Genomic DNA, 19,891 nt, shown 5'->3' with positions numbered 1-19,891 from the left:
AAATCTAGTTTAAGTTTAAGTTTGTATCTGCCGCTGTTGGCCCCTGGCCTCCTGTCTCTCTGTAAAAGTGGCCCCTGGCCTCCTGTCTCTCTGTAAAAGTGGCCCCTGGCCTCCTGTCTCTTTGTAAAAGTGGCCCCTGGCCTCCTGTCTCTCTGTAAAGTGGCCCCTGGCCTCCTGTCTCTCTGTAAAGTGGCCCCTGGCCTCCTGTCTCTTTGTAAAAGTGGCCCCTGGCCTCCTGTCTCTCTGTAAAAGTGGCCCCTGGCCTCATGTCTAGCTGTAAAAGTGGCCCCTGGCCTCATGTCTCGCTGTAAAAGTGGCCCCTGAGCAAAGTAAGTTGAGTATCCCTGCAGCAGCGTCTCTCTGCGCTCTGAAGACTTGCGGCGTGTGAAGAGAAACTACAGCAGCTGATTTTGCTAATAAGTCCCAGGCGTGTTTGCATGAGAGAGAGCAGCTGTTTCAGTGTTTAGGTTTGCTGCGTCTCTCTGAGGCGGAGCTGCTCCGGAGCCAGAAATTATCTCACCGATTTACTTCAACTTATATTTTTCAGTCGAAGGAAAGCTCAGCGGAGAAGACTCGAAAAATACAGGAGAACTTTCCTGGTCGAGTTATCCAGGCTTTGTTTTGTTTTTTTGCCAATTATATCACTTGAGATTCAACTAAAGCTCCTTTTTTTTTCTCCGCTAAGTTGTGTTCATATAAACAAAAGTCAAAGTGAGGAGTAAAAATCTACATATTTAAAATCCTGGGTCACGATAAGAGCCTGACTGATGCGGGACTTTAGAGGCCGATATTAAAATTTAAGAGCATAAGAGATGCCTAAAGGTGCTTTTTCAACATCTGTCTGCAGATAACTGATGAATATAAGCATCTCAGGCGAACTCTGGATAATTTATTACTTTTCTATCTGAGTTTGAACCTTGTCAAATAATCCAAAAAATAAAATAAAATCAAATCAGATATGGATATATTTGTGGATATTTGCTTTTTGCATCAAAAAAATCTTTTTTTTTTTTTGATAGACTCCAATTCTTTTAACTTTTTATAGTAGCGAGATCTACTACATATTATATATTTCTTGGCATGTTTTTTTTAAATAATATATCCAATGTCTTGGCAATTCATTCTTTTAATTTATGCAATTTCTTAGAATTTTTTCTTTCTCTTATTTTTATTTTTTATATAATAGATTCAAATTCTTGACATTTTTATGTATTCATTTAATTAAAAAAAAACAAAACTACAATTTTATTTTCTTTATAATCCCATTTTACACTTTGCTTATAAAATATAGAATATTAGTTTGTTGCACATACTTATGCATTAAAAAAAAGAATTATGTTTTCTATTTTCTCTTTACATATATTTTGTTTTCTAGCATAATACACACATTATTACTATTACTTTTAAAAATACTTCTCATTTATCTATTTCTCATAAACTCTCTATATTAAATATAAAAGCATCTATTTAAATAAGAGCAACTGCAGTGTGACCAAATTTTCAGTAAAATACATATCATTCTGACTAAGCTGCGGGTATCAGTCAGGCTCTTGTCGGAGTTGCACATGATTGAGACTTTTGGCTTTTCAAAAACATGAAACGGTGCCGGTGTGAGCGGTCACAGTGTGGTCGAGGACGCCTGCAGGCTGCGCTCTCCTCACCGATGATCCGCTCGCTGGCATTAACATACAGGCCTGTACTTAACCACAATTAATGACTACCTGCCGACACCCAAATGACGGTGAAGCAAAAGCTATAAAACACCTTCTGTGAGTACAACTAAACCTCTGACCTCACTGCGTAAATGTGTGTGTGTGTTTATGCGAGTGTGAGAAGATTATGAGGCGAAACCTCATGAAGCAGAAACAGCATCAGTCATCAGAGCAGGCGTCCGTCTTACCACAGAGCAGCTTCCTCTCACTCATGAGCTCGTTACAGGGCGGACACTGTCAATGTGAGGTGTATGTGTCGTATATACAGTCTGTGTGTATATACAGTACCATGGGAATACACACACACACACACACACACACACACACACACACGCACTCACACAAACACACACACACGCACACAAAGAGACACACACACAAACAGGACACCATGAAGAGGATCCATCCCGTCTGACACTGTGGTGGATGGTTTCAGAAATCCTTCACCCAGACAACCGAAACTGAACGCAGCCGATGACAACAGAAGGCTGGATTCATCACCGGGATTCACACTTCTGATTGGTTAACCGTTTAACACCACATCGGTTTTATCGTGCTGCATTCAGACGCCTTTTACCAACACAGTGATACTCAAAATATGGACCACAGGCCAAATCTTGCTCCACAACACGGTGCAGGGTGGCCCCCCCAACAATTTTTTAATTTATAATAAAAATAAAGTGAGTCACACTGAGAAAAGTTTTTGTTATTTTAGTCTCAGAGAGCATAAAACAGCATCAGAACAGAGCTTGTGGATCAAAAAAAGTGACAGTGGAGGATCCCCCACACCCCCAACAGAGGTGCTAGATAAGACCCTAATGTCCTAAAATCCTTTAAATGTCCTAAAATCCCACAAAGGTCCTAAAATTCCAGAAATGTTCTAAACTCTTAGAAATGTCCCAAAATCCTAGAAATGTCCTAAACTCTTAGAAAAGTCCTAAAATCCTTGGAACATGTACGTGGCTGCTGTGACTGGCCCCTGGCCTCCGGTCATTTTGTAAAAGTGGCCCCTGAGCAGAGCAAGTTAAAACATTTAAACCTCTGAAATCTGAAAATATTGGTTTGATTTCTCTAAAAACATAATAAGGAACTTCGCAAAAAATGTCCAACTGCAAACTTCAAGAAAATTATCTGAAAATTAGTGTCTAAAAAACAAGGAAAATCTCCAGAAAACTATAATTAGGATTCTCTTAGTTATACATTTAAAATTACTTTGCAGAGAAAAAGTAATTTTTTTAGCACTTTTTAGGTCATTTTTTTATTCTTTTTTCCTTTTTTAATTTGATTTTTTGCTTATTTTGAGGTTATTTTCTTGTAATTTTTACCACTTTTTTGTTGTTTTTGGGCTTTTTTTTCTTTCTTATGCTCGTTGCCCCCTTTTATTGTTTTTGAAAGAAATAAAGCCAGTTTGCTCAGGTATCAAAGGGTTAATTATATGTTTAAAAAAGGCCAGTTTCTGTTATTTTTCAGTGTCGAGCTGCTGCGGCAGGAAGTGTTTCTGCAGTAATGAGCGTGTTGACTTGTGACTGTCTTAGTTTTAAACTCATCTGTGTTTACGTACGAGCGAAGCAAAAAACAATCTTGTTTTCAGAGCGATTCTCTCCAATTTTCTGCAAAACATCAAAAGCTAAAATGGATTTCTATTTCTACACGAGGTGGGAATAAAACAGAACGGCGCTGTCGTTCCTTCGACAGCTTGACGCTGAATCTCGCACTAATTCAGACCGCGCGTTTTGTCCTCAAAATGCACCGCGTGAGCGAGACGAGAGGCCGAATCAGCGGCTCACGCGGACTCGTTCTCTGCAGAGAGCCGTTTGTGCGAGCTCCTCTTCACGGCTCTTTATTATAATAGAAAGAGTGTTTTTATTTGGACGGCCTTTTCCCCCTCGCAGAGTTCGGAAAGCGGCTGAGAGGACGAGTTTAGGCGCAGACGCTCGGATCGGCCCACAGCAACATTTTAAGGTTTAATACCACTTCACTTTGTTTACAGGGCAAACAAATAGTTACTGTAGAGGAGGAGAGCCGCTCTGCTGTTTTTATGTCCTTCACCTCACTTTCACTGCTCTGTCCTTCACCTCACTTTCATCGCTCTGTCCTTCACCGCTCTGTCCTTCACCGCTCTGTCCTTCACCGCTCTGTCCTTCACCTCACTTTCACCGCTCTGTCCTTCACCTCACTTTCACCGCTCTGTCCCTCACCACTCTATCCTTCACCGCTCTGTCCTTCACCTCACTTTCACCGCTCTGTCCTTCACCGCTCTGTCCCTCACCACTCTATCCTTCACCGCTCTGTCCTTCACCTCACTTTCACTGCTCTGTCCTTCACTGCTCTGTCCTTCACTGCTCTGTCCTTTACCGCTCTGTCCCTCACCACTCTGTCCTTCGCCGCTCGGTCCTTCACCTCACTTTCACTGCTCTGTCCTTCACCTCACTTTCACTGCTCTATCCTTTACTGCTCTGTCCTTTACCGCTCTGTCCATCACCGCTCTGTCCCTCAACGCTCTGTCCTTTACCGCTCTGTCCTTCACCGCTCTGTCCATCACCGCTCTGTCCTTCACCGCTCTGTCCCTCAACGCTCTGTCCTTCACCGCTCTGTCCTTCACCGCTCTGTCCTTCCCCTCACTTTCACCGCTCTGTCCTTCTACCTGCTCTTTTTCCTTTTCGATTTCTTCCCTTTGTTTTCCCCTCTTCTACTCTGTTTTCTCTTTCCTTACTTAACTCTTTGAGGCCTGGAGTGACATCGCTTTTCTTGTGCTGCGTTCAGATGCCTTTAACAAGTATTTAACCCTTTAGACACTGAGCAAATTGGTGCAAAAAAAAAGCCATGAGCAACTTGATAAGAAATGTTCTACAAATTACAAGAAATTAGTAATTAAGTAAAAAAAAGTCTAGGGAAAAGACTTCCGGACATTTTCCATTTTATTTCAATTTGTTTGCTTTTCTTTTTGTGTTTTTAGTTTTTTTCTTTTTTCTCTTTTGCTTTATTGCCTTCCTTCCATAATGCATAACCTCCATACCTAATTCCTCTTAATTTCCTTCTCTTTTCTCCGTTTCCTTTTCTTTGACCCCCTGCTTTTCCCATCTGGTTTCTTTTATTTCCTTTCCTTTTCCTCCCCCTTTCCTCCTCTTCCATTCTTCCTTTTTTCTCCCTCTTTCATTTTATTTCTTTCCTTCCTGTCCAATTCCCAACTCCTTACTTTCCATTTCCTTTTTCCTTTTCCTCTCTTCTATCTTTTCCTCACCTCGCTTTATTCTCGTTTTTTGCCTCATGACAGAGACGACTCCACACCCTCTCTCTGCTGCCTCTTTTTTCTTCCCCGTCTACTCAAAGCAGCTCCACCTCATTTCTTCCTCGCGTCTGTCAAAGGTTATCTCCCTCATTGAACGTACATTTTGAAGACAGACGTAAGGACAAAAGGCGCGGGATGTAAAAATAACCGGGTTAGAGGGGAATAAAGTCGAGATGAAGCCGCACGAAGAGAGAGGAGGCAAAGAAAGAGAGACAGTACGAGACAAATACTTTCCACATCAGAGTCGGAGTATCCGGGCTGTGCAGATGGTACGTGAGTGTGTGAGCCGCTGTGAGCACATATGTGTGCGAGGATGCATGTGTACGTGTGTGTGTGCGCTCCACGCAGCCTGTATGGCAGCACTGGGCTGCACCAGGCTGGCGTTGGCTGCGTCTAATTGAATGCTCATTGGTGTAATTGAAGCCTCTCAGCTCTGCAGCTCCTCGTGTTAAAGACTGGGACCAGATGTCATTCAGCTGTGTCACATCTCCTGCCAATCACTAATGCTCGCTCGCTCGCTCCCTCGCTCTCCCTCCTGCGCAGATGGAGGACCAACAGATCTCCAGATTCAGGCGCCGTCACTCGCCCTCGCTTCCAAATCCCACAGCCTATTTATCCGCGTGTGTTTGTAAGGAAATGTGTGTTTGAGCTCGACAGCAGAGTGAGCAAAAAATTTAAATCAGCCACAGGGAAATTGCGAGGCATTGTAACTCGAGGGAACACGACAGAAAACTGGAGGATACAAGGCGGCGCTCGCCACTTTAAGAAGCTCCCATCACACTCAGGTAGTGCTACAGCGTCCTGGCAGTTTCCTTATCCTGTTTTTTCCTGCGTTAACTGACTAAACAGCGTACAATTAAGAGCTGACACGTCAGTAAGAAACTCACAGAAAGATAGAAAAGAAAAGGAGGCCAGAGGAGTCAGTTAAAATTTCAGAAATAGCAAATTCGGTTACCCAATTGCCAGAAAAAATATTGGCATTTCTGCAAACCACTGATATGTTACATTTCTTATGTAGTGGAGCCCCGAGGTTAACACGTTTTTAGGAAAAGCCACAAAAACCACTTGGTTATGGGCAGGAAAAGATTGTGTTTTGGCATAAAACACACAGTTTTGGAAGAAGAATCGCTGCTGGAAGAGCAGCTATGTCTCGCTAAAAAAAATACCACTTTTTAGAGGCGCTATCCCAACTGGTGAACAGCGAGGGGTCGCTTAAAAAAACCTGTGTTTGGTGCCTGAAAAGTCATTGGAAATACAGTGAGGGCCCCCAAAATATCAACATTTGAGACACAAAAGGCCTCTGAAAAAAGCAATGGGTCGCTACAAATCACCCACGTTTGGTGCCTGAAAAGCAGCTAGAAAAACACTGTACCCATATTTTGGGATGGAAAGCTGCAGAAAAAACAGTGACAGGTTCCTGAAAAAAAGCTACACTTGGTAGCTGAAAAGCCATTGGAGAAACACCCATATTTACATGCTAAAAAAGCTGATGGAAAAACAGTGATGGAACCTTGTAAGGCCCCCATTAGGTGCCTTAACAGCCCCTAAAAATCTTTGATGGGTCCCTAAAATACCCACATACCCATTTTTTGGGGGCTGAAAAGCCGCTGGAAAAAAAAAGACGGGCCCTAAAAAAACATACATTTGCAGGGTGAGAAGTTGCTGGAACAACAGTGACGGTTCCCTAAAATACACCAATGGTTTGGCACTAAAAGGCTGCTGGATAAACAGTGATGGAGCTTTTAAAAACACCCACATTTGCAGGCTGAATTGCTGAAGAAACAGCTCTGGGTCTCTAAAAATCAGCCACATTTGGGGGCTGAAAAACCACTAGAAAAAAGCCATGATGAGCCCCTAAAACACTCACATTTGCAGGCTGAAAGCTGCTGAGAAAACAGCGATGTGTTCCTACATTATACCCACATTTTGGGGCTGAAAAGCTGGAAAAACAGTGACAGCACACTAAAAAACACCCACATTTGGTGCCTGAAAAATTGCTTGAAAAACAGCGATGGGCCGCTAAAAATCACCCACATTCTGGCTGAAAAGTTGCTGGAAAAAGAGAGATTGTACGCTATAAACAACCTCGTTTAGCAGCTTAAAAGCTGCTGAAAAAAAGTGACAGGTCCCTAAAACACACATTTGGGAGCTTAAAAGCTTAAAAACACCAATGGGTTGCTAAAAATCACCCACATTCGCAGGCCAAAAAGCAGCTGGAAAAGCAGCAATGGGGCTTTAAAAAAACACCCATGTTTTGTGCTCGAAAAGATGTTGAAAAAATAGAAAAACTGAAAATGCTGCAGAAACACAATGCCAACATTTTAAGAGCTGACTCCTTAGTTAGAAACTCGGAGTAGAAAATGGAGAGAAGGAGGGCAGGACAGAACAGACAGAGTGCGAAGGCTGCAGGGAGGCGTAAAAGGTGAGATGAAGAAAGTGTGATGAGGAGGGAGGGAGGTGCAAGAGTCTCTGCAAGAAAGAGGCTTAAAATAAACAGAGAGGAGGAGAGTTTAATGGAAAGAGAGAAGAAGTCAGAGATGATGAGAGCGAGTATCCACGGGTGCCCGAAAGTCTTAAATAACCTAAATTTTAAGCCCTAAAAAATTATATTTCTTTAAGACGGAGATTTTATCTCGTTCAACTTTTAATAGGAGGCGTCTTGGCACGCTCAGGGCTTAGATTAATACAGAACTGGGTTAATACAATATGCATTTTTTATTGCGTCAGCTTCACTTAAGAGAATTGAAGTGTCCCTAACCACTTTATTTCCTATTTCTTTGTGTCCTTTTTCTTATTCAAACCACATGGAGTTTGGCGTATTTCACCGACTACAACCAGTGCGAAATAGGCTGATTTTCTGTAACCTTTAATTTCTTAATTTCAGTCTTTAAAAACTGTGACAAGTTGATGTTACTTAGAAATGTCTAGGAGACCAACTGCCTTGAAAAAAGTGAGTAAATATGACTAATCTTAAAATTATGTTACAGATTTTTGTTTTACTTACTTTTTTTATTTTGTTTTAAAGAATTTTCAGGTAATTTCCTTGTAATTTATACAAATTTCTTGCAAATGTTTCCGTTTTTGACAGAAATAAAGCCAACATAGGTTTCAAACGGTAACAAGTTAAGTTGCTATCGCTTACAAAGAACAAGTTGATTTCATCTGTCATTTTTAAGTTGCAACAACTTCACAAAATAAAGTGAATTTAACTAAATTTTAAGTAAACTTAGTAACTAAATACAAAAGAAAAATAAGACTAATTGTATATTTACTTTTACTAGTTTTGAGGCTATGAGGCTAGATACATAAATTCAAAGAGGTAATTATTTTCCTAGTTTTTAAAAGATAAGATCAGCTTCTGAGTTTGTCGTGAAAATGAGTTTAAAAGGCAGAAATTTGCTGAATCCTGATGAAAGGAAAAGTGCAGATGACCGAGAGAAAGACAGAGACCCTCGGCTGTAAAAGAGCAGTAGATGGCGCCAGCCTGCAGAGCAAAATATCCTCCAAACAAGCTCACTTTTAACCATTTTCTCCCCTCCTCTTTTCTTTTCCTTCCCCCCTCTTTTCTTCTACACTCATCCATCCCCGGCAAAGCCTCGGTGCTACTGTTACACGCCCAGGGCACAACTCTTGTCTGGCCTCATTAAAAGATCAAGACAATTCTTAGCAACGGTTAATAAATCTTCAGGGCAAAAGATCTCTCTTTACTCCGCCACGCGAGTTCATCTGTTATGCTCTTTGGTCCTCTTTTAGAAGTCTGCGAACAAAAAAAAACAAAAGGCGCAACAAAGAGTCCATCGCGGTTACGGGAGAGTTTATCAAATGATTTTTCGACTCACCGGCCATCTGCTGGATCCCGCTGAAGGCTCCGAGGTTACCGGAGGAGGTTGCCTGCTGAAGCAACTGATGGGAAAAAAAGAAAGAAAGAAGAGGGAGAAAGAAAGTGAGCCGCGTGGATACAGTTAATACACGTCAATACAATGCTACGCTGAGAAGCTAAACTCGTAATGAGCGGTTTAGCAATGTGGTTTTTGCCTGAGCGCTCGATGAGTAAATGAGCTGCTAATATAGTTTGATCTCTCCTCTAAGCAAACGCTGTTTGTATTCCGCCATGATTCTTCCAGACAAGTTGAGCATGAAAGCTCTAATCTAGCCGACTAATTAGATTCCAAAACAAAAGTGGAATACTGATGCTGTCAAAAACTCATCCTTCAAAGACTTGAATTAGCAGCAAATTAACATCTTGTTCCTATTGTGTGTGCGATTTTTCCCTCCTCTCCTCCAGAATAATCTCTTCAAAAGAGGATTGAAAAATCTTGGAGCCCAATTCAGATTTTTTCCACTAAAATAAATCAATATACAGTAAAGGTGTTTTGTGTGGCTGAGCTCTGTTTTCCCTCTCTGAGAAGAAGGCATTCATTTCACTTCGGATCTAACAAACTGAGGGTCAAATCTCTAGATTTCTGAGTGTTTTAAAAGGGAGCTTGGGCTGTTAATTCGGAAAGTTAAGAGTGATGAGTCAGGGGTTAGTGCCGAAACTTTCAACAAGAAGAGTCCGGAGTCTCTGAGAGGGACCGCAGGAGGAGAATGAGGCTTCTGAACCCGACTTTAAAAAACCTAACAAATCCCCCAATCAAACAAATCAACCGATGAGGGCCTCAGATGCTGTGCAGCCGAGCCTCCACTGCAGGATTTCTCAAATTGGGGATCAGTGGACTCCCAGGGGCCCCGCTCTGTCCCCAGCTTAGATCGCTTCTTTGTTTAATGCCACAAAAGTCCCAAGAATTTACCACAATTAGTAAATATATTTGAACAATCCCAAAAGAAAAGCCTCACTTTTAACTACTGTTTCCATTGTCACTGTCCTGTGAAAAAATCTATTTCTGAAGCGTCACTTTTTCATGAGCTAAGAAAAACAGACATACTGAGCTCAGAAACAGAGATGCATGTTTTTTAAGCTCTGATGAAGACGGTTGTGGTTGAATCATGTTGGCTTTTTGATGATTTAACCACTATAAGAAAGACTTTAAAATGTGATTCCTCCTCGTTGTTTTTCACATTAATCATGTTTTTAGCTTTGTGACATTTTTCCCTCAGTCTCATGGGGTTTTAAAATATTTACTTAGCTAAGATGTGGATTTATTAACCAATTGCCAGAAAAAATGTAGGCATTGTTTGTTTCTGCTAACCACTTATATGTTTCATTTGCACGTTATGTATCATCTGTTTTTAGGTTTAGGCAAAAACACCACAAAGTTAAGTTGGGAAAACATCATCTCTTGGCTTAAGATACACAGTTTTTCGGGGCACAATCCCCGCTGGAAAAACAGTGACGGGTGCATAAATACACCCATAATTTGGGGCTAAAATGCTGCTGGAAAAACAGTTGTGGGACCCTAAAAATGATAATGTAGATGCCTTAAATGGTGCTAGAAATACAGTGACAGGTTTCTTAAAAACACCCACATTTAGGGGCTGAAAAGTTGTTCAAAAACCAGCTGAAAAGCTGCTGGAAAACAAAAAACTTTGCAGAAACATGCAACGCCAGCATTTTCTTTTGGCAACGGGGCTGAATATTAAAACAGAGCACATGGTTTTCATTAGAAATAAAACAGAAGTCCAGTGAGGACATCGCTAAGGCAACCCTGTGTCCCGGATATTATGTTTATATACGACTGTAATTCTGCCAGCGGAAACTGGACGCTCCCTCTAATTTCCGTTAGTAATCTGGGAGAGAATGCAAATTCTTTTGCTCATTATGTCACAGTCTTAAAGATCATCTTTTCCTGGAAATGTTTGCAGAATGTCCTGATTTGTTTTCTCTTTCTGTTGAATGCAGACTTCAAGAAACATAAATTACTTTAACTTATACGTCTTAATGGTTTTGAAAGTTTAAATTTGGAAAAAAAACCCTGAAAGGACAGGACTGAGGTTTACATCCCTTGTCTTGTTTCGACCACACAACCACTTTGGATAAGACTGTGGGTTTATTTAAATACTGGATGAGCAAATACATCCTGTCATTTGTCACTGTTGACTTTTTCTGTATTTAACCAAGACCAGAATCTCTCCCAAACTTTAAGCCTTTGAAACTTGAGCAAACTGGCTTGATTTCTTTCAAAAAAAGTTGTATAGAGGTAGGTGGGCAATGAAACAAAAAAAATACACAAAAAAACAACATAAGTGCTTTTCCCTTAAAAAAAATATTATAATTTTGTAACCTAATAATTACAGATTAGTAAAACATTCAAGAAAATTACCTGAAAATTACTAAGAAAAAATAAACCAAAACCAAGTGCTTAAAATTATAATAATTCAGTAACATAGTTTTAAAATTAATAATTATGATGATTTTGAAAAAACTTTTCCCCTTGCATTTGTAAAAATAATTTTCTAAATCTGCTAATTTCTTGCAACTTGTGGAACATTTCTTATCAAGTTGCACAATGCCTTTTTCTTCTTTTTTTTCTTAATCAGACCAATTTGTTCAATTTTTAAAAGTTTAAATACCCATGAAAGGCATCTGCTCCAGGTTTCAAAGGGTTAACCTACTGCTTTGAATTTCCTAAACACAACCATACGATGTTAATCTTGTTTTAGCAATAGAAGTGGAAGTTGCAACAAAAACAACTAAAAAAAGGTTGTTTGTGCATGTTTGCAAATATGTTCAGTATAAATATTTTCCAACTTTGGAGCTATTTTGTTTTCCATACAATGCTTTAATGTTGAACCGGTGTCGCGGGGCATTCGGCGTAACAGCGAAATAATGTTATATAATAAGCAAGCCGACGCTGCTAACAAAGGCACGTAAATACGCAACAAAAGCCAGAAACGGGATCGTATTAATTTGCTGTTAGCTGTAAATTCATCAATTCTTCACCTCTGTGCTGCTGCCTGCATGTCTGCAGCTGCAAAGACTGGTGTGACAGTAAAGAGCACTCACTTCGCAGCAAAATCTGGGGACCAAAACATCCCTTTAAATACCCTGCACAGCACAGTGACTCGCAAAAACCCACCAAAAAAGAAAAAAAACCCAACTTATTCAAATCTACTATGCACTATTTGTTTCAGAACATATTTTTGTAGTGCATAAAAGTAATTTCTAGGTTGGGTAAAGAAAGTTATTTTGTGATATTGACATAAGCCAAAAATGATTAGACAATTTTAAAAAATCATCTTGAATGCGTCCTTGTACAGAGAAATTCATTTTCCTTGCTCTGAATAAAATGCAGGAAAAGAGGCTTGTCTTTGTATATTCTTTCTGGTGTTAAATTTTCGAGATATTGAACACACAGTATATTATCGGCTCCTGGCAGCCTCTGTTCAGAGACCTCATTTCCTCGCTGCGCTACAATCCCAGGAGGAGGACAGAGGGCTGAAGGAGGAATTACAGAACAAAAGAAAGAAAGGAGGAGGAGACAGGAGGCCAGCGAGAGAGAGTTTGGGGATTTTTCAGGGTTTTTTGGATTGGGGCACTGACTGTGGCGGCGTTGGCCACGGGGCTGTAGTGAGGGGTGGAGAAGGAGGTGATGGTGGAGGAGGAGGTGGGCGACGCGGCGGCGCTCCTTACAGCCAGATACTGCGGGGTGAGGCCACCCAGGCCCGTCAGGCTCCCCCAGGTGGTCGCACTGTTGAGCTGCTGCATCTGCTGCGCCAGCTGCTGCTGCAGACGCCGCTGCTCCTTGTCCTTCTGCGTGTCGGCGAACTTCACCACGATGGGAGACGAGCAGCCCTGCAGGGGGAGGAGAGGAGAGAGGAGGAGAAAATGAAAGAAAAGAGGAGAAAGCAGAGGGGGAGAGGAGACGAGATAAGAGAGAAGAGAGGAGGGAAGAGGAAAGAATAGGAAAAATATGGAAAGTAGAGGAGAAAGATGAAAAAGGGAGAGAAGAGAAAAGCAGGGGAGAAAAAAGGAGACAAAAAGGAGAGAACAGGAGTGGAGGAGTAGGAAAGTAGAGGAGAGGAGACAAGACAGGAGAGAAGAGAGGAGTGGAGAGAGGAGGGGAGAGGACAGAAAATGAAAAAGAGAGAGGGGAGAGAAGCAGATGAGAAAAAGGGAGATCAAATAGGAGATAAGAGGAGAAAGGAGAAGTGGAGACAAGACAGGAGAGAAGAGGAGAATGAGGGGGGCCAAGAGTGGACAGGAGAGAAAGTGATAGAAGAGAGAAGGAGACACGAGGGTCAAATATAAACGAGAAGAAAAAAGGAAAAGGGAAAGACAAGAGGATAAAGCAGAGGAAAGGACAGGAGACAAGACAGAAGAGAAGAGAGGAGGGACGAGGACAGAAAAAGGAAAAATATGGACAGTAGCGGAGAAAAGATGAAAAAATTGAGAGAAGAGCAGAGGATAAAGAAGGGAGAGGAAAAAAGAGAGGAAAGAAGAGAGAAGACAGGTAACAGAGGATAGGAGAGTAAAAGACAGAAGAAAAAATGAGACCGAACAAAAGAGGACAAAAAATGGAAACACAAAAAGGAGAGGAAAAAAGAGAGGAAACAGGAGAGAAAAGAAAGAGGACATAGGAGGGAAAAGGTGGAGGATAAAAGAGAAGACGAGAGAGAGAAAAACGATGGAGAGAGGAATAGTGAAAAATAAAGAGAGATGGAGAGGAGAAAGAAAAAAGAAGAGCAACAGGATAAAAGAAAAGAAAAGGAGGAAAGGACAGATGAGGAAAAAAGAGAGGAAGAAACATGAAAAAAGAGAAAAAGAGACATAAGGGGGAAACAAAAGAAAAGAAGAGAACAGATGAAACAAGAGAGAAGATAATAACATAAAAGAAAAAAGAGAAAAGCAGAGCAGAAGAAAAAAGAGGAAAAGACATAAAAACATGGAGAGGAAAGAAAACAAGATGAAAGAGGACAGAGGTGGAAACAAGGAGAAGAAAAAGGAGAGATGAAAGAAAAGTTGAGAGGGATGAAAAGTGAGGGGAGAAAAAAGGAAAAAAGAAGAGAAAAAGATAATAATGTAATCAGGTTTATGTTTTCACTGACTTTTTACTGCACACTGATAACGAGGAGAAAACGCACCTTAACATAAAAATGACTTATGTACATAATGCATACAATAAAGGCAAGAAAATTAAGTTTTTTTTACGATGCACACACACACACGCACACACACACACACACACACTCACTCACTCACTCAGCGACACACACACACACACACACACACACACACTCGGAGTCACACAGGAAACTTGACTCTAAAGCCAGTGGGCTTTCTTCTTTCCCCCACAAGGGCTCAGTTATCTCTGAGTCCAGAACGGTTTCACCAGAAACAGATTTCTTGAGTTCTCCAACTATTTCATCATCTCATATGAAGAGAGACTTGATGTGTGTGTGCGTGTCAGCGTGTGTGAGACGGAGAGAGAGTGTGTAAAAGAGGGCAGAGAGAGATTGATTGGGATGACCAGAGAGAGAGAGGTGGAGAGGGCAAGAGGAAGATTTAGAGATCTGGACAATCAGACGGAGTGAATGTAATTGTCCGAATTTCTATTCCACAGAGCAGCAGCGTGTGTGTGTGTGTGTGTGTGTGTGTGTGTGTGTGTGTGTGTGTGTGAGAGACGAATTAACCGTCACACACGGAGAAGCAGAAAACACAACTCAAAACACAACTGATGAAAGTTGCAGCGACGGCTGAAACACAGCGAAGCTGAAACGGCAAGTCATAATCTATCACACCACACCATTACTCACACGCTGCAATCAAAGCCTAACTAGGGGCAAATCCGTTCGAAACAAAGGCAATCCGCCACAGGGGAATAAAAACCTTTTGATTGAAACATTTAGTTTGAGGCACGATCCGCACTCGGCAGGGGAGAGAAGGGATTTGGCTACTTTGCAGATAGCGCGGCACACAGTCAGAGCTGAGACATATGTTAAGTGTTTGTAAGTGTAAGTGTAAGTGTGTGTGTGTGTGTGTGTGTGTGTGTGTGTGTGTGTGTGTGTGCAGGTACATGTATGAGATCAGTGTGTACGCTGTAAAGTGTCAGTTTAGTAAAATCCACTCAACTTTTAGCTTTAGATCAATGAAGTTGTACAACTTCAAACACATTATCAAGTGATAAGCAGAAACGCTGCTAGCTGATTAGCATACTTCCCAGCATGCACTGGGCTGCAATTCTGCTGTACATGCTCACACACAAATCGTCTTTATCATGTTTACATAAAGGACTCGTTTCGTTCCCTCAGTCAGTGGTTATAGCACATTTGGTGCTCGAGGCGAACACATATTTTGTATTTATTCTTCTGTTGTGCCAGTGAAACAGAAATCTACACAATTTAACATTAATTCAAAAGCTCAGGAAGTTTAAAGACACTTTCATGACGGATGCTCAGAAATTTCTCTCATTTATTACTTTTTTGATTAACTGATGATCTCATTTATAAAGCGCTAAAAAGTGTGGAAAAATATCCATAGTGACATCTTTAAATTGCTTGTTTTCCCCCCTAACATCACTTCCAAACTCATTAAAACTTGTTTATGATGTATATTAGTGAAGGTTGGAGTAATTCGTTTTCGGCATGCCTGATAAACACCAAAAAATTTATGTAATTTTCAAAGATTTAACTAATTGATTCAAGGCTAATTTTTTCTTCATTAAAACATGTTTACTACACTGATTGGTATGTCTTTCGATCCATATTCCTCACATTCAGACAGAAAAAGTTTTGGCATTATATGTTTAGTTATGTTCCATTTGTATAGCAAATAATTTGAAATGTAATGTTTCTGTGTCAGCACTGCTGTGGTGGATGTGTAGTCATGTCAAGGCACAAAAACCTTAGTGGCAGAGTCATGGCTCGAGAACACCTGATTTTGGTGCCACAGTAATGGCTGGTAATGCTGTAATGTGTTGCTAAAAATACTCAATTTTGGGTCACAATTTCAACGAATGTGTTGCACAATCCCCGCCGGAGAAGTTGTAATGTCTTGCGAAAAAAAAACGACAAAAAAACCAACAACCCTGCTGTTGGTGCCACAATAATGGCTGGAAATTCCAAGATGTGACACCAAATACATTTGATTTTGGTTGCACGATCACAGCTAAAAATGCAGCAATGTTGCTTGCAAACATCTGATTTTGGTTTCACTATTTCTACCTAAAACTCCACTATGACTTGCTAAAAAACACCTACTTTTGTTGCCACAATAATGGCTAGAAATGTGATTTCACTAAAAACACTCAATTTTGGGGCCACAATAACAACTGAAAATGCTGCATTATAGTGCTTAAACATCCAAATTTGGCTGCACAATCACTGCTGAAAATGCCTCAATGACTTGCTAAAAAACACCTACTTTTGGTGCCACAATAATGGCTAGAAATTTTGCACTGTGGCTACAAAACCACCTGCTTTTGGCGTTACAAACCCTGCTGGAAATGCCATGATGTGTCCTGTCCACCTGATGACATATTCAGCTCGTATACTGCACCACTTCTGAAATGTAAGTGTCAGTGGTTTGCAGAAATGTACGACAACAACATTTTCATCCGGTAACTGGCCTACATGTTCCTCATGTTTTACAGTGCACCTGTACGCTCGTATGTGTGTGACCAGACAGCCTCTCCTCTGTGGCCGCGGCTCGACTTTATCAGCTGAATGAGCATGTCTCCTGCCTGACGGCTGCTCGGCCATATTTACTCCATCTCTCCAGCAGTCATTTTGCCTCTTTATTGTGACCGCCGACAGATAAAGGAGAGGAGACGATGGGAGAATTGCATTCGGAGAGAGCGTGTCAGTCTGGGGCCCCGCCGCTGCAGTCGATTCCCCCTGAGACAGGAGCTCCCTATACCTCTCTGCTAAATATCTCATTACTCCAGCTGACACCCAGCGAGCGCGGGGAAATGCAGCCCAGAATGAGAGTCCTGCCCTGGGAGAGGGGCCGGGGGGCCAGGGGCCTCTACGCTCGGTGCCGCCGCTTCTCCCTGAAGACCGGGCTGCACTTTAAAGTTTTCAGGCGATTGGCCGGTTGGGCAACTTTGCCCTTAAATGATGAAAACACGTGCAGGGAACGAGGCGGCTTCTGCCATCTGTTGGTTTCACTCAGAGAAACAAATCATCATTGATTTGACCGTAGGGGGATTTTTAATAATTCATCATAGATTAGCAACAGCTTGAACTTTCATATCAAACACTGTGTGACTATAGTGCTAATCAGCCACAAATGGGATGAAACAACCTTTCCGTCCACGGAAAAAAAACATGTAACCCTTTTTTTTTTCTCGAGTTTTCATAAAAGACAAAGGATTACATGCTTCTTTAAGTTACATTACTTCACATTTTCATGAACTCAAAACACATTTTTGTGACTATTCCTGCATTATTCCTGCAATATAAATTTTAGATTTCTCAGATTTTAAGATATCTCTAATATTTTAAGACATCTGTAGGATTTTAGCATGATTCTGCAATTTTAGGACATTTTGAGGATTTTAGGATGTTTCTCTGATCTGAGGACATTTCTAGGACTGTAGGAAGTTTGTAGGATTTTAGGACATTTTGAAGACTTATGGATGTTTGACAAATATTCTAAAATCCTAGATATGTCCTAAAATTTGAGAGACTCAAGGACATATGTAGGATTTTAGCACTTTTCTAGGACTTAAGGACATTTCTAGGATTTAAGCAAGTTTCTCTTATTTCAGGACATTTCTAGGATTTTAGGACATGAGAGGCTTAGCTAAATGATTCTGGTGTTTTATGCACTCTGGCACCTTATGTATACTAAAGTGACAAAAACAATCCCCAGTGTGTGTATTTTTATTGTGAAAATTGTTGGGGGCTACCTGGCACCCTATCAGGGGCCAGATTTGGCCCTCTGGCCTTATGTTGAGTATCACTGCCATAGGTTGTCATGCAGTCAGAGGACACGTGTCAATCACAGTTGTGGCGTGATGTCAGGGCATCAAACATTTGGCACAGATCAAATGTTTGTGTTTGCACAAGTTATAAAGGAAGATTTATGCCATCCATATTTCAGTGACTTCAATGATCCAAGCTTTATGATAAATGCTGCAGAGATATGTATCCCTGAATGGTATTTTTGTGTAGAGGATTTGTCAGAAAACGGTGAAAAAACAAGACAAAAATGTAGTGTTTTCCCTGTAGAAATGTCTCCTGGTGAGAAAGACTCCTGTGAGACTTTGAGCGCTTTATTTTCTTAAGATGTGAAAGTTGTGCAACATGGGAGACTGTCTGCAGCTAAAAAAAAACAACCCAAAAACCTCTCCAGAAATAGTATCAAAAATAAATCGATGCTCCACCACCAGCAGTCATTTAATGGCATGTTATTTTCAAAATATCTCAATCCAGAGACCATTTCAGTCACAACTTTTTCATGACTACAAAGGTGTATTCTTATGCTTGAAAACATTTGTGTGCCTGTTGTTAATAAATTCAGTGTCTTATTATGTGTTAACAATCTACAAGGGACTCGTGAGGTATTTTGGTGCCCATAGAGAGGTAGAGTCATCATGTTGCCCCCTGCTGTTTGTGCTCAAAAGTGACCAATTGAAAACAAATCAGATGGTTTACAAAATTTAGTTACGCACAACATGCGGTGTAATTGCGCCCAGCGGCAGAGTATTCACAGATGCCCATCAGCGGCAAATACCTCTAAACATTAACTGGCTCGTCAGATATTCTGAAACCGACTAAAATAAGCCTCCTGGGTGGTGAGAATATGTGAGAGTCGGGATACAGTGGCTGTAGTTAATTTTAGAAAGTCTCACTGTATTGTTCATTTTAATATCAGAAACATTTGTTAACGTTATAATTTTTTTTAAAGATTTATAACTGGTGACATCTGTGGTCACTAGTTTCAAAACAGTTTTTTTTTTTTTACAGTGCAGCCAAACAAACTCGTGTTGTCTGTTTAGAGAAGTCTGTCAATAATCCGCCTTTCCCCTTCAAACTATGAGACACCACAGTCTGATTTCACTCTGCACACGAGACGTGGGTGGTTTTCTACACAACAGCAGAGAGATTACCCCCCGCAATACTTAAAACTGACTTTATATTTTACTATAATGAACTAAATGATCATGAAACCAGCTAAAATTCTAGAAATGCCTTAAAATCCTAGAAATGTAATAAAATCGGAAAAAGTCCTACAATCCTAGAAAAAATGTGCTAGAATCTGAGTAACATCTTAAAATCCAAGAAATGTCCTTAAATCCTAAAAAATGTCCTAAAATCTTAGAAACATATATGAGGCTGCTTGTACTGGCCCCTGGCCTTCTGTCATTTTGCCAAAGCGGCCCTAAAGCGAAGCGCGTTGAGTGTCCCGGTCATAAATCTTTCCTTTAAAACGAGACATTTCGTGTGTGCTGTACGTTTGATGTCCTGACACCGCTCCACTGCTGTGATTGACACGAGTCCTCCAACAGTGTGACAACCTGCAGTCTCAAACAGATACTGCATCACATGGATAATTGTACATGAAAGCACATCAGCAGCTGCTCCGCGCCGTGCTCTGACCTCGTCTCACACGCTGGAAAAGTTAAACTTTTGTCTGTGACAGAAGTTAGAGACTTGTGATCGACTTAACCAGGAGTTCGCTCGGCTAATAAACCCGACCGCGCTCCCTGAAGCCAAATCTCCGAGACAACCGTGAAGAGAGCATTACACATCACTTCCCCATCTCTCCCAAAATGCTTCGACGCATACACGCAAACTGAACTTATAAGCTCCGGTCCGTTTACCTTGAAAATCAATCTCTCGTAGCTTTCAAGAGAGTTTATGCGCTCTGAACCTTCTCCATCTCATTTATTTGCCGCTCACATAGCCTTTAAATGTCAGAGCAGGTGATCTGGAGCTGCTAAAAGGAAAGCACTGTAGGAGTGAGAACACCGAGTCAGAGTTCTTTGTGCACTTTTGTTTTAACCTA

The 19,891-nt window shown here is 41.0% G+C and overlaps 1 protein-coding gene and 1 long non-coding RNA gene across 24 annotated transcripts in view; both read right to left on the bottom strand.

Annotated features, from left to right (window-relative positions):
- Positions 1–19,891, bottom strand: part of celf2 (cugbp, Elav-like family member 2) — a 282,005-nt gene that overhangs the window by 26,348 nt on the left and 235,766 nt on the right. For 14 of the 23 annotated variants that reach the window (XM_088072822.1, XM_088072819.1, XM_088072820.1 and 11 more), the window contains 2 exons: positions 12,482–12,733; positions 8,841–8,904 (listed from right to left, as the gene is read on the bottom strand). In XM_088072822.1, coding sequence (XP_087928948.1) covers positions 8,841–8,904; positions 12,482–12,733 — 316 coding nt within the window. The remainder of the gene's footprint in view (positions 1–8,840; positions 8,905–12,481; positions 12,734–19,891) is intronic. The other 9 variants (XM_088072826.1, XM_088072827.1, XM_088072828.1 and 6 more) reach the window with 1 other exon arrangement.
- LOC148185829 (uncharacterized) lies at positions 2,408–7,467 on the bottom strand. Its single transcript, XR_015775550.1, has 2 exons — positions 3,844–7,467; positions 2,408–3,787 (listed from the first exon to the last, which is right to left on the bottom strand). It is a non-coding gene; the product is annotated as an uncharacterized LOC148185829 (long non-coding RNA).

The sequence above is a fragment of the Plectropomus leopardus genome, chromosome 22 (genome assembly GCF_026936395.1).
Source record: "Plectropomus leopardus strain MGB_pleo_1.0 chromosome 22, ASM2693639v1, whole genome shotgun sequence".
NCBI lineage: Eukaryota > Metazoa > Chordata > Actinopteri > Perciformes > Serranidae > Plectropomus > Plectropomus leopardus.
Note: the sequence above shows the minus strand (reverse complement) of the source record. Positions and strands in the feature narration are given on the sequence as shown.